This window comes from Accipiter gentilis, chromosome 9, assembly GCF_929443795.1.
Source record: "Accipiter gentilis chromosome 9, bAccGen1.1, whole genome shotgun sequence".
Lineage (NCBI taxonomy): Eukaryota > Metazoa > Chordata > Aves > Accipitriformes > Accipitridae > Astur > Astur gentilis.
Window position 1 is genome coordinate 19,209,873 of NC_064888.1, and position 14,950 is coordinate 19,224,822.

The 14,950-nt window shown below is 43.6% G+C and overlaps 1 protein-coding gene across 4 annotated transcripts in view; it reads right to left on the minus strand.

The window, feature by feature from the left end:
- The window catches only part of ADK (adenosine kinase), a 306,385-nt gene extending 291,459 nt beyond the window's left edge, over positions 1-14,926 (minus strand). For 2 of the 4 annotated variants that reach the window (XM_049810314.1, XM_049810312.1), the window contains exon 1: positions 14,799-14,926. In XM_049810314.1, the coding sequence (XP_049666271.1) occupies positions 14,799-14,854 (56 nt within the window). In that variant the 5' untranslated portion in view covers positions 14,855-14,926. Of the gene's footprint in view, positions 1-2,336; positions 2,365-5,732; positions 5,860-14,798 lie in introns of those variants that run through there. The other 2 variants (XM_049810313.1, XM_049810316.1) reach the window with 2 other exon arrangements.
- Positions 14,927-14,950: the final 24 nt, after the last annotated feature.

The window sequence follows — 14,950 nt, forward strand, 5'->3', positions numbered from 1 at the left end:
AGCAGGATAAGAAAAAAAGAAAATAAAAGAAGCAGAAAGGGGATGATACAGAACAATCTCATGAACTGTGTCCAACAGAGGTTGGAAACTCATTCACTTATTTCCTCTCACATGCGCTATGAAAAGCCCTTAGCTGACAATTATTTGTCAAATTTGAAGCTTCTTGTCGCAAGTACACAGTGAAACTTCTTCCTCTTTACAATGCCACATTAGCTTCCATTAAATGCTGAATTCTGAAGACCGGAAGTGAAGAAGTGGAAAACATGATTAATAACCTTGAATTGAGACACAGCAAACCACGCTTTAGGTATCCTTTTTTTTTTTTTTGTAGTTTTAAAGACAGGCCTTTACAGCCTATTTCACTGTAAGTAAAATATGGAAGACCCTGCTTTGTGAAGACAGAGTCAGAAATCCAGCTTGCTCCTGAGACAGGTAACATCTGCTTAGTAAAAACCTGTAAGACTCACTAAATACTTTTGTCAGTGTGAAAAGAAGTACTGATTCTTCTAAATAGCATAACCATAAGTTATATCTAGCTAGAAGAAAAGAAGAGGGAGAGACGGGTGACAGTTAAGAAGACATAAGGATAAAGGGGATTGCAGTTGGAGTCCCAAGACAGGACATTCTCTCCATTTTAAAAACTAGTATTGCATCAGTAGTATTGCAGGACAATGAATGAACAAGTCAGAGTTCTAAAAGTGCTGAATGTAGATTTGTCCCAAACTGTACACTTCTGTACTTGATGTTTAGCTGATTCTCACGTTCTGTGAAATTCTACCCATCAATAATTTTATACCTACACTTAAGAAAAAAAACGCGTATCATGGATAACTTCTATATAAGACAAGTATCAGCACTTCAGCGTATGGCATGCCAGAGAACAGCAGCTGTACTTCAAAAACTCTCTGAAACACAGGTGACACATTGAGGTGACTACCTATGAAGAAGTTATCTTGTTCAATGGAAGAGCAAAATGGAAGCTACCAAACATTTAACAAGCTGCAGGCTGCAGAACATACTGGTCAATATACTTGAAGCAGCACAAGAGCAACTTTGTACTGGTTTAGCATCCACAGAAGCTCCAACAAGCAAATAATGTGCATACAAACTCCCAATATGTCAGCAGCAGCAGAAACTAGCACTTTCAGTGCCATTTAATCCAGGCAGCTCTTTACATACATACAACATGTACTGTTCCATCCCCAAGCCTTCCTTCTCCTACAGTATTTTATAATCATCCCCGTTCAAGTATTCCAGAGGCTGTGTAGTAGGGTGCCATCTGGGATGGAAAGTTTTAAAAGCCAAGGTAGCTATTGCTAGGCTAGTAAGTATATGTTCAGAAATATTCCCCTGAAACTTCTGGGCACACTCTCCCCAATTTCAGCATAGTTGTTTCTCAGAACCAAATATAGGATAGCAGAACTTGACAGCTTTTCAAACACATAAAACTTTGAGTACATTAACTGTTTGATTTCTATGAAGAAAAGAAGTGCACAGGTTATAACACTTAAGTTATTTTTGCAAATAATTCAAATATATGAGCTAATATATACTAATAGCTAGCCTTGTGTTTTCAATTAACATGTATTTCTACATTTTTGGTTGTTTCAGCGAGATGTTTGAATTAACTAAGTTCCAAGGTACTAGAACTTCCATGCTTAAAACTAGGTATTAACATTCCATTGGCAAAAAGAAGAAAAGTCCATATACTCCATTTGTACTGAAGACTGTAGTTCTGTCATTCCTTAACTGACAGGACACTGCATTTGGTAAAAAAAACAACTTTCTGGGGAAAATGGGAAAAGTCTAAACAATCTCTTTCCAAGTCATATTTTTTAAAAATTCAACAAGTTTAAGCAGATGTTTAAGATCACCACTGTGATCAGTGTTTTCTAATACAAGCTTTGTGAACCACAATCCGGAAAGTCCAGTGTTTCTCCTGTTAAAGACTTGTGTGTGTAAATCCTGAGCATGTTCAACCTGATTAGCCCAAAACTGGCTACATTTCAGTGCAGTAGAATCACCCTTTCCTTCTTGAGGGGCTGCAAAGTATCTGCACTGTTACACTACTACACTTTTTTGTGGCATAACATGAGTTATAGCAGTTACCTGGCTACAGTTTGCTCCTCTGTAAAAATTAAAAGACAAAAATAAATTAAAAAAGCCCACATATACTCTGTAAAGCCGCATATTGTAAAAGCATAAAATTAAACATAATATTTAGGATCCTGGAGAATGCTAAGTTTACAAGTCTCCCAAGCAGGAAAACGAGATATTAAGCTGTTACATTCTCACCAAGTTTAACACATTCAGCAGGACACGTGAACCTTACTGACCTTATGTTTGCTGTTCAGTCACACTGGATACCTGCATTGATCAAAATTTCACAGATTATTTCTAACCAACTAGACGTGAAACATAGTGAGGAAGCAGCAATAGTTTCCTGAAATGTGAGATTTCACAATACATAGATTATTTGGGAAATTTATCTCTGCACAGACACTGAACAAACATTTATGTACTTCACAGCCTCCTTGGCTCTCTCCAGTCCCTTCTCTTGCATAGGAGTACTGGTATCTAATCATCTGAGAAGGATGTTCTTGCTTAACTTAACTAACCTACTGCAAAAGAGTATTTGGCTCAGCTCTTCAAGAAATAAGCAATGACTCCACCACCTGCACAAATTAAGGACATATAACTGACTAACACAGTCAGTACATATGTGTGTGTATATATATGCATATACATACGCACAGACTACATATATATATATGAACAATATATAAACTTTTAAGACTCTAAACTAAGAATAAGATGTTCATACAAATCTAAAACTTGTTTGGACACAGAAATACGCTGTTCATCTAGCAGGCAAAACTACAGCAACAGTGGTAACTTACTTTACAGAAAGCATAGATGTATGCTGCATTTGCATTCTAAATTCTTGACAACAAGAAATATATTTTATGAGTTTGTTATTTAACTTTGGACTAGATGAAGAGCGAGTTGTAATTATAAGTTCAAGCAAGATAATTCATTAAATATAAATAAATCTTTACCTGCCAATTATGGCTTTTTGTTCAATTGATTTTTCACAAATAGCCAGTGTTTCACATATTACTCTTATCACAAGTTGCAGAAGTAATGAAATGAAACCAAACTGGATGAAAACAAAACGAAAACTCAACGAAACAAAAAAGCCCACATCAGTACTGAGCTACCTTTTATTCATTTTTAAGAAGTCAACAAAATTAACTGTAACCGAATTACCTGGAAAGCTGTGTCCAATATCATAGTTATACATTACTAATGCTCTACTGTTGCAGGCATTTTTGAAAATAAGGTCCTGTTCCAAGTTGGCTGCTGAAGATTAGCAGTACTGTATCTAACTATCATACAGTATTGTTATCATCCCATGCTACTGTGAACTTCAGTGGAAGTGCAACATCAAAATATCAGTGAAAGCATATCATTAGCTACTGGCACAGAGCCAGAGGAATATTATGAGCCTTTGGACATTGGCATGTCTTGCTTAAAAAAAAAAAGATATCCTATTATTTCTTGAAAAACATTTCATACTTTTTCCTTGTTAATTGCTGAAAAAAAAAAATCTCATCTACATAATAGTAACTAATAGTAAAGGAAGCCAAGTTGAAAATTTCACCTTTTTTATTGCTCTATAACAGCCTCATACTGCTGTGCAGCTGTAATGTACACTTAATATTAAATTCTTATGCTAAGACATTTTACAGTCAGAAAGCCTTAATAAAACATGGCTGGGACATCTGGGTGTCTCAGTTGCATGACAGCCTGCCTAGTCTTCCATTTACAAATATAAGGTATGGTTTCATAAGATCTAAAATGTTAATATTTCTATAGGGTTTGATTATGCCCTTAAAAGTAAGGCCGAACAAGGCATGTTCTAACCCTGTTCTCAGCATATCCATTTCAGTCACAAAGGACCATAGTTAAACCCCATATTACACAAGATTTCAATTTATCAAAAATCATTTATACATGTAGTTAAAACAAAACAGCAATAGTACCAGATTCATAGCATTTCAATAACTATAAGGTCTCAACTAAGAACATCCTTCTCTCATCCCACTTACCTACAGAACATAAGTGTGAATAAGATGACATTAACTATTAACCATAACTTGTCTGACACTAAAAGTAGCTCAGAACTATTATTCCATGATTCCAGAGTTCAGACGATTTCCCTTGCGTCACTCGTCAGCAAATCACTTTAGCATTTAGACCTTAAACATACAAGTAGCCTGTAGGACTGTTCACATGCTTTCCTTACTTAGGTATTAAGTAAATGCAGTATTTGGCTAAGGAGTTACATGTTGAAATACTGACTTAAAGAGGTATCGTTAGTGAAGATTTCATTCATTATGAAACTTTCAGAGTCTTCCAGAGTGACACATTCACAGGTTCCAACTTAGAAGACAAGCCTAAAAGCCTTGGCCTTATGTAAGCAAGGCTGCTGCAGGAAAAAAAACAACTGTTCCACCACTACCCAGCTCCTTACACAGCTGCGCTAACTCCACAAGCTCCGATAGTGAGATACTACTTCAAAGAGATACCATCTGTACTCCTTGGTCAGAAACAGTGTGAAATCTCATACATCGAGTTTTGAGGGTGGGGAGAGAAGATGGGAGTTGCCTTGAATCATCACTGAACTTGGAGTCTATAATTTTAGGCATTTCTTTAGCAACTGAAGGACTGATCAAAATAACTACATGATGAAGGCTACCAGTTCACAATACCACCCCATCTTAAGATGAAGTGTTTTAGGAGACAAAACTGTTCATAATAATTTCTTTCACTGAACGTTATTGGTTTGTCGTTCTACATTTATCGCTGATAAACTGACACCACCGCAGCTCCAAGAGACTGCTAAGAGCCTAGCCTCTCATCATTACCCTGGTTCTCGTTATTTAGGCTTCATTTAAAACCAGGTTCCAGTCACGGCACGCTACCGCGATGCTTTAAGGTTCAAAGGCGGCTGCCGGAGTCCCACGACAACCGTCCTCCCACCCCCACGGGCGGAACCCCGCTGCGGAAGGTGGCCGCCCGCGCTCAGGCGCTACCTTTGATAGCGGCACCGCCGCAGAGCGACGCCGCACGAAACCCCCGGCCGTGCCCTGGCGGCCGCCCCGCGCCTCACCGCCCGCCGCCCGGTCCGGGAGCCCGGCGCGTCACTCCTCAGGGCTCCCGCCCGGGCAGGGGCGGGCGGCCGCTCCGGGGCTGGCCGGGACGGACGAGCCGTTGAGGAGCGGCATCGCCCAGCGCCGCCGTGAGCCCCCAGGCGGGGCGACCGTTGGCGGCGGTCGGCGACGCCGGCACGCGCCCACCTGCCCGCCAGAAATAAACTCCGCTTGCCCCGGGAGCGGGTGACCCCCCCCACCCCCAACCGCGCGGGCGGCCCGCCGGGCTGAGGGGCCGGGAGGGAACCGGCACGGCTCTCCCTCCTCGCCCTGGGGGCGCGGGGCGGGGGCGTGCGGCCGCAAAACCAACTCGCGGCGGAGGGAGGAAGGGAGGGGACGAAGCCGCGCTACCTCGCACCCTAACTGCGCGGGTGGAGAACGAAGGAAGAGCCGAGCTCCGGTGTAATACCGCGCCGGGCGCCCCCGCCCCGCGAGCGGGAGCGCATCAGCGCCCGCCGTCCCTTCCCCCGGCGCGCCGGGCTGGGCTGCGGGAGCCGCGTCGGGGCTCGGCTTTACCTGAGGGTGGGCATGGCTCCCCGCCCGGCCGCCAGCGGCGGCGGCAGAACCCCTCTGCCAGCGGCGTCGCCTCTGCACCCCGCGCCCGCCGGCAGCTGCTGCCACTGCGCCCAGCACCCGCGCGCCGCCCGCCTCAGCCGCGACTGAGCCGCCGGCCACAGCTCGGCCGACCCACCCGCGTGCCCCCGCCTCGCCCGCCCGCGCGTCCCGCCATTGGCTGGGCGGCCGGCGGGGGCGGGCCCGGGCCCGGGCCCTCTGAGGCGGCGGGAGGCGAGGAGCCCCGGGAGGCGGCGGCGGCCTCGGGGCGCTAGCGACCGGCCCCGCGCCCCGGTTCGGAAGCTCACGGTACCGAGCGGCGCCGCCCGCCCGGCGCCCCGGGCTCCCTGGCCGCCATCTTTGGTACGGGCAGAGAGCACGCGCGTCCCGCACACCTCCTCCTGCTCCTGCCGCTGTCACCTCCCTCCCCCAGCCCGAGGAGGCAGTGACGGTCGCCAGTGCTAATTAAAAAAAAAAACGTTTAATCGAGGTAGCGAAGAGGTGCGGAGTTCCAGCCGTGCTGCCCACATTAAAGATGGCCAGCGGAGCCCCTGGCACCGCCGTCCCTCAGCTGGCCCGGGGCCGTGGAAATTGCTGCGCTCCCAAGGGGACCCCAACCGCCCTCCAGCCGGGGCTGCTCCCGACCCGGGCGCCTGCCCGCCGCCCCCCAGGAGCGCTCGTTCGCCCCGGCCGCTGACTGACACCTCCCCCGACGCGCGAGTGTTACACACGCGACAAGACCGCGCTTCCACTCTTTTTATTTGCGTGTCGGGTCAGACCCTCACGCCGCCGCAGGTGACCTTCTGGGAAGCCTTCCTCCTTAGCCGCCGCCGCCGGCAGGCATCGGCACCCACGGCCAGCGCAGACCACGTCCCCGCGCAACCGGGTGCCGGGGCAGGGCCGGCTCTCCCGGCGGATGCGGGCTCTCACTCCAGTTCCCGGGAGGAGATCTACTGCATGCCCGGGTCGCCGGAGCGGCTGGCAGGCACCTGTGGGACGCAGCTACCAGACACGACTCTGATCTTTCCAACCTGCCAGAGGGCAAGAGCGGAGACACGGACAAGATATGGGCCTGTTTGCCGCCCTTTGCGGAGGAAAAAAAAGGGCAGCCCTGCGTTGCCTAACCTGTTTCTTGTCTGCCTGTCATTCCAGCAGAACTGCCGTATCAGAAAGGAAAAGCATGGGTAAGGCCAGGTTCCTATTCTGGCTCTTTCTACCCGCTTGCGCTTCATTTGACTGTCAAAGTTACTGCTACCCCCTGCAGATTTGGCACTTTGTTAACTTACCAGCACCAGAAACACTGATTCATGAAACTGATGTCAGAAGAGGATGTTTTCACCAAAAGTGAGTCCCACGTTGTTCTGTTAAGTATTGCTGTGTCAGTTGTAATTAAATATTTAAAACTTTACAACTTCCTAATCATGTGGTTGTTAGCCTTAGTTTCCCTTCCTCTCCATCTACAAAATGGGAATATTGTACTCAGAAAAATTAGAGCCAAACTTTTCAACTGTTTCAGATTTTTGAGTGTCACAGAAGAGACGATGACAAAATTTTATTAATTCATAATGCTCAAGGACCTAGAGTGTCACATGAAGATAACAGGAATATTTATGTTCAATACCTGATGTAGGACAAATTTCCTAGATTCTCTAAACTGGACACTCAAAAATTAATCACCGCTTACGAAATTTTTGTTATTAAAGTGCATCAAGGGTCTTAAAAAGTCAAACTGAAACGCATCCACCTCCTTACTGTTGCAACACACAGCATAACAGGTCCCCAAATTCCGAAGAAGGATTTTGAACTCTAATAAAATGTAAATAGTATATTTTGATATATAATGGCTATATCCTCTGATCCATGCTGAACAATAAATTATTCCTAGTTTAACAATTCCAGTGCCTAATAGCCAAACCTCTGTTTTGTAACTGAAAAGGGGGGGGGGGGGGATATTCTAGAACTTCTGGCCATCCTATATTGCTTTCAAACAACTTTAGCCAGAAATCCCATCACACACAAACATAACAATAGTAGTAACACAACTTGGTCTTTTGGTCCCATCACTGTATTTTAAATAATAAATCTAGTTTTTAAAAAATCAAGTTGTAGATTTCCTCATAAATAATTGCCTGGCTTTAAGAAGCACATAAGAATATGTAAAGGAAAATATATAATACATTAACATGATCTATATTTATAGTAATTTGTAACATACAACTGCATATTATGAATATTAAGCCAGAGACCAGATGAGGTACCATCAAATGTTTTTAACTTTTTACCAGTTCAGCAAGATAGGATCAAAAGGGTGTTTTTCTAAAAAACTAAACAGCATTTTATGAAATAACACGTACAATACCTCAGCAGCATTTTTCAATAGCACTTTATAAACTTTGAACTACTCCAAAGAGCCCAATCATCTTGCTTGTACTATCACATACCCACAGGTTCTACTGTTACTGACATCTTCAAGGCATCACCTACCACTATGGTTTTTTTTTGTTATTTGCCAGGGAACTTCTAGACTTCATGATACATAAGTGGAGCAATAGCAAGCCGGGTATCCCTGGAAAAATGGTCATTTGTTACTTAGGGTCATTCATAGATTAACTTTATGATGCTTATGCCACAAATGTGACTCACAGTCACATCACATATGTGCTAAAGCAGCCAGCCTGAGTTTGTTCAGCCTCCCTAACACCTTCCAAACTTGTTCTGCTTGCATGGGGCAGCTGATCTGTGCCTTCACATGTGTTTTGGCTTCAGAAATTTCTAAGAGAAATACAGAATTCACAGATTTTGCACCTGAAAATACATAATACCTGACAGGGTCTAGCCACAATTTCTCTCGACTGCTTCTGTTACTATACAGTAAGGAAGAGGTCTTCATGACCATGTGAGTTCTTCTACATATAATGAATTACTCCTCAGGTGATTTCACTAAAACACTTCCTTTCAAGCACGGTATGAATTAAAAACTAACTCTACCCCTACCTGATATAACAACAGGTAAGCATGCAAGAATTTTTAAAATTGCACTTTATTGAAGTAATCCATGAAACACTACATTTTATAAGTTTGTAACTTGTGTAGCCAAGATATAGGCAATCTAGGCCTTAGCCTTGGACTAATGTGTTATGTTTTACACCACAAACATTTGGTATGAATTGTCCAGTTTACAATACATAAACAAAAAGTTCTCCATTTACCCCCATATTTCACTCAATTTCTTCAAAGTACAAAACTAAGGTTAATCTTAGATAAGCTGCCCACTCTTCTATCTTTGCAAGAGAGAAGGATGGTCTTTTATGTAATAGCCTCAGCAGACATTATAAAACAGGACTATCAAGCAGGAAGTCCAAAATTCTCCTTCAATAACAGCGTTTTGCAGACCTTGCATGTATTTTCTACTAGAACAGTGGTCGTTTTGAAAACTTTTCTACAGAGAGAATTTAATATTCTGCAACATAAAATAAGAAGTATTTTTACCTTGTATGGATCTACTAGCAAAGTATTAAGAAGATTTCTTTTATTATTTTAAAATTCCATAGCATAATCCCATTTCTTTTAATGTAGCTTCAAAGACCATACAGCTGTAAGAGCAAAGGAAAAGTCTATAAATCTGCTAAGTCTTCATCATATGGCAGACAGCTATACTTTTTTTTTCTATCTTATTCCAGTCAAATAGCCTAGCCCTTGAGACAGTTATAACTGCTTTGTACCACTGAATGTACAAGGAAAAAAAACCCACAAAAATATTTCACTGTAAATGAAATCCCAAGGTAGCATAAAGCCAGCAAGTAGCTTTACGTTACCATATCCTTCAAGCGTGGAACAGCTTTGACTGTGGTCAAACAATCATTACAGAAATGATTACAGTTCAAAATGGAAAAAGAAATCCCTTTCCCTTCACTGAATTCTGACTAATACCCAGAGACTTCTCTCCTTCACTCAATATGCTTTGATATTTATTATATAAATAATATTAGTATGTAAATTGAAATTATTTAAGAAGCAATTTATGTAAATAAAAAACGAACAGCCTTCAGAAAACATAGTGTTCACATTGTATTTGCAAGTTCAATTTACTTTTTCCAAGATAAGGTTTTCCGATACATTGTCAGCAAATACTAATTAAGACCTTTACATAGCAACCCATTCCCCGTTTCTGAAACTGGTTTTGTGAAATATTTGTGTACCATGCCTGTGTAACTCAGTCCTCAAATCCAATATCACAACCTTGAATCACAAGCCAGAGTTTTACTTCAAACATTTCCACATGAAATACACCTCAGCAACAACAGAATAAGCCATGGTGGTGTTCTACAGAAAGCACATTTCACACTATTGCATTGACACCATATTCAACTATTACTACATTCACTCAAGTCTGCTTTCCGGGCATCCTCCTTGTCTGTTTATAAGTAATATTAGTAGATCCAATTAGATGAGTAATTCTACACAAGCTGTTTCATTAGCTGAAAAAGAAGGTACTTGCAAGTCTCAGAAAAATTCACAGAAACTTCGAGATTCATGATGAAATAGACATATTTGCACTGGCTCCCCTCCCACAGGTAATCAAGCATGCAAGCAGCTCTAGGGACAAGACTAGTCCTGTTGACTGCAGGGAGGCAGCACACTAAGTTAGAGGCATACGTTTCTGTGGCATATCAGCAAAGACCATTACATCTAAACTATCGTTGTTTGTCAGTATGACTCTTCTCACCAGGTGGGCTGCAGGTAACATCAGTAGCGAAAGAAAGAGACACCAGCCATGCTTGAGGTCCAGAGCAGAAAGAGCCTTCCCACGACCTCCTCTTTCCTCAGGTTACACTCTCCTTCCCGTAAAGCAAGGAATTACTTTAAAAGGATGAAAACACCATAAGAAGCTTCTCCAATACAACACAAAACTGTGGAAATACGACACACGCTGTGAGAAATCCAACAGGATTACATCAAAGGCCAGGTGAAGACACGTGTCAATCTAAACAGTAATTTGAGTGTTACATATCTGAACAATGGAAATGGGCACCTGAACAGTAAGAGCAAGGTATTTTCCATGCTGCAAATCATTCCAGTTTTGGACGTATTTCTGTCAACACAACTTTGAAGGTAAGGTTGCTGCTATTACGTCCTAAATAAAGCAGAATTAGCAAAGTCTGTTGCTAGTGTCTTCAAAGTATTTGTTTGCTTTCTACAGAGGTCTAAATATCAATCTGAAGAAAAAACTTATTGCTTTTATTCTTCTGGGAGCAAACACAACAAGGTGCTTGAGTTTCAGATCTTTCTTTGCACTAAAAGGCCATTTAGAGTACTGAGATGGAAAAAGTTACCCATATTTGCAGATATGAGAAATTAGAAAGCAAGAAAAGTATAAACCATGAAAACAGAAACTGAAATGAATACAAATGGGGAATGAAGTGAAATTAAAAAAAAAAACACCAGGAATGATAAAAGAGAAAGAAAAATTATTTACTGAATTCTAACTGAAAGCTTTGTCACAGCTAATTTAAAATGTTCAGAATCTTCTTTCATTTGTAGAAAGCTGATAAAGGAATGAGCTAAATTAAATACCAGCTTATTAAGAAAATGAAAAATGCATGAAATTAGCAGTAGTTTTTACAGTCACCAATATCAAGCTGCCTAAAATCTAGTGGAACAGTAATGACAAAGGACTGCTTTTGATAACAATTACCCACAGAGTGTTTGATAATTTATTCTGAAAAGGAAAAGATGTCTAATAATAACAGAAGAAGAATATTGTACTTTGTACTTTTAGTATAAAGTATTTGTCAAATTCAATGCTTACATTGTCTTCACGTTAGATAAACTGATTTGTCCAAACAGCCAGCTACATCATGACTATTCAATCAATACAGCAGCTGCAGAACGGCCAGAAGGCCATAATGCAGTAGAGGGGACTTCACAGCAGAGGATTCACAAGTTTGTTTTTTTTTTTTTTTCTTCTGCACGCATGCATATTTCTAGAGAGACATGTATATTTAAGCTCAAACATTTCTCCAGAGAATATCCAAATTCTTTCATAACTGTACCAGTCTGCTAACAGAAATCTAGTTGTGGTTTTCACAGACTTCAAGACAAAAGGAACCAAACATAAAAGGACAGAAATCCTTAGTAATTCTCCTCTAAAGTAACGCCTCTTGATGTTTCTAGTAAGTTGATGCTACCACTCAGTGACAAGCCATTTGCAGTTTTGCAAGCCTATTTTCTGTTCAAACGGTACAGTTTACACACACAATGATATTTTATTTCACACAGCAGAGATGTAGTCAGAAGCCTGAAACAACGCAGCAGGCATTAACGGCCTTGCCTAAAGCCCGTTGGTTTTAGCGGGGATTTGCACCCCTCAATAAAGACAATGCAAAACCTGCTGCCCAGCAGATTAACGTCAGCACAACCCATTGTCGAGCCGGGAACGCTAGTTTGGGTCTCAGGCTTTGTGTTCTGCTCACTGGGTGGCAAAAGCTGGCCATCCTATATTGCTTTCAAACAACTTTAGCTGAACCCGGTCAGCTTTGCCTACCTCATGAGGGAGCAATATTTGCTTTCCTTTGCCTGAAAGGATCGAAAGGTACCAAAAAAAAAAAAAAAGTGTATCCATGAAATCTCCCTGATGCCACTTTGAGAGAGAGAGAAATTGATGAAAAAAAAATATAGGGGAAGGAAACGTTTGTTATTGTTGACAAGGTAAAGCTTATATTACAGAGTGGAATGTAAATTTTTTATGTTATTTTTTATATTAAAATAGCTTTCCTGGTAGCCACAGGAAAGATTCAGGTTCATATCACATGGGAGAATAAATGATGTACAAGACCATCCTTGATGAGTGCATTAGACATGGTCTTCTGAAGAGGCTGGAGAGTCTCAGCTCTAGATGCTGAGAACAAGGAATTCTCCTCTAATTCTTGGTATAACTAATATGACATTATTATTTCCCAGAATTTTCAAGTGATTTTTCACATCTTTTCTAATCTGTAGGTTAACTGTTTCCAATACTCCTGAGCATATGTAACAGTGCATTGCGTTAATAACTGAACCTCAGTACAAATACAACAAAGGCAAGGAACCTCGACCATTCTGGTACCTTCTGTACTGGCTTTTAACACAGGACAAAGTCCCACAGCAGCACTCAGCCAAACGCGTTCTTGCTGCTATGTTCAAACATGTGCAGAGGTCTGCGAAATCTAGTCCAACCACCTCACCCACTTCATGAGTCCAACCTGTGGCCCACAGCACACATTAACTTTATCTGATCACCAGTTAATGATGACATTTCTCCTCTTACGAAACAGAGCTGGAGTCTAGTTTACACTTCGTACTGAAATAACTTGAAACAGAATTAGAGTAGACAAGTTCTAACAACATTCCTCATGTTTTATCTATCATACCTTACAAAAAATATTATTTTCAGTTTAATCAGGTATTATCAGAACATGTCACCATGGCCTTCCATTCCATTGTAAACGTCCCTTACATTTTTAACTCAGTACTCCAATAACTTCCTCAAATTTTTGAGTTTTCACATTTATGCTCAAAGCAGATAAAATGCAGTTTCCTCTAATAAGCTTTATAAATAGAAACACTGCAATTGCCAGTTTCTTGCCCCACCTTGCTTTAAGGCCCATGGAAATACTGTTGGTTTTTAATTGCAACCTTACACGGCTGCCTGCCATTTATTTGCTTTCAGAGCTCAGATACATTTTTCCTCTTCCACTATCTGCAACTGAGCTTGTCAACTGTTCTTAGACTTCAGAAGTCACTCAGCTGCCAAAGGAGCAAGTACCCTGACTTTGACAAATTTAATAGGATTAGTTCTTTCAGTAAGGACATCAGTACCGAAAGGGACTGTCCTCACCTCAGTACTAAAGACCATCTCTTTTACACTATATTTGAGCAAGTTATCAGCTATTGCCATGGTAATTTTGGACCTTTCAAGCCTGATGTCATTAATCCTCTTCCTATACTGAATACCTGAAAGGAGATAAGCTATCTTACAATTATATTCGTGTCTGAATGATCCCAAGAAAACAAACCAGAAACTGCACCAACAAAAGCTCTGCTATAGCTCTCTCAGTACTCATTCTGACCGTGCTTCCTGCACTCAGAAGCCTTATATTTTTTTCTGCTATGACATTTAAAAATAAATTACTTGTTTCGGTGCAGGCCATCAGTCACATAGGATTCAGTCAGTGATCACACAAATAAGGAAGTATAGCAAATGGCACAGATTATTTCAGTATGAAAACGTTTAAAAATATTCCACGTGTCCTGAAAAAAACGTTATCTGTTAACGAGGATTTTCAGATAACTAAGTTCCTGTCTAAGGGGGACAGCGAGACCCCCTCAAGGGTACTACTGGGGGCTTTCGGAGGCTCTTTTCAAAGACGAGGAAAGCCGAGTGACAACCCAAGCTGTTGTTTCAATACCGGGAGCCGTAGCTGCAGGCAGTGCTCCCTTTCACCGCGCCATCCCGTCCAGGTGCTCGGCAGCTCATTCGCACTAACCGACCCCAAGGCAATGCGAGGGCCCCGCACACCCCGCGGCTCGGCTCGGAATCCGCGCCCCCTCCCTCCCCCCGCCACGGCAGCAGCGCTCCCGCCCGCCGCCGCCCCGGCTGCGGGGCGTCCAGCCCGGCGGCGCCCCCGGGCAAACACCGGGGCCGGGCACCGGTGCCCGCGGGGGGGTGGGGGGGTGGCCGCCAGGACGGCGGCGGCAAGAGCAGGGGCGCCGCGGCAGCGCAGCGGGACGGCCCCGCCGCCCGCCTCCACGTGCGCCCGGCGCCGCCGGGAGGAGAGCGCGGTCTCGCGGCGGGGCCGCCCGCACCGCACCGCGCCCAGCACGGCCGAGCCCAGCACGGCGCGGCGGGACCCTCCTGCCATGACTTTGGCCGCGCACCTCGGCGGCACGTGTCTCGTCCTCCACCGGGGGCAGCACCGGCGGCACCCAGCGACCCTCCGCTATCTGCTGGGGCTTCCTGCTGAAGAAAAGCCCCTCCCCGCCGCCCGTTACCTCAGTTGCTTTTGCTCCAGCTTGAGCTTCTTGGCTTGCGGCTCCCCCGCTGCCATCTTCGCCCTGGGCGGCGTGCGGCACGCTCCGCTCGCCTCGGCCCGCCCGCCAGCACCGGCCCGCCCCGCCCCGCCCCACCGACCGCGCCGGCACAG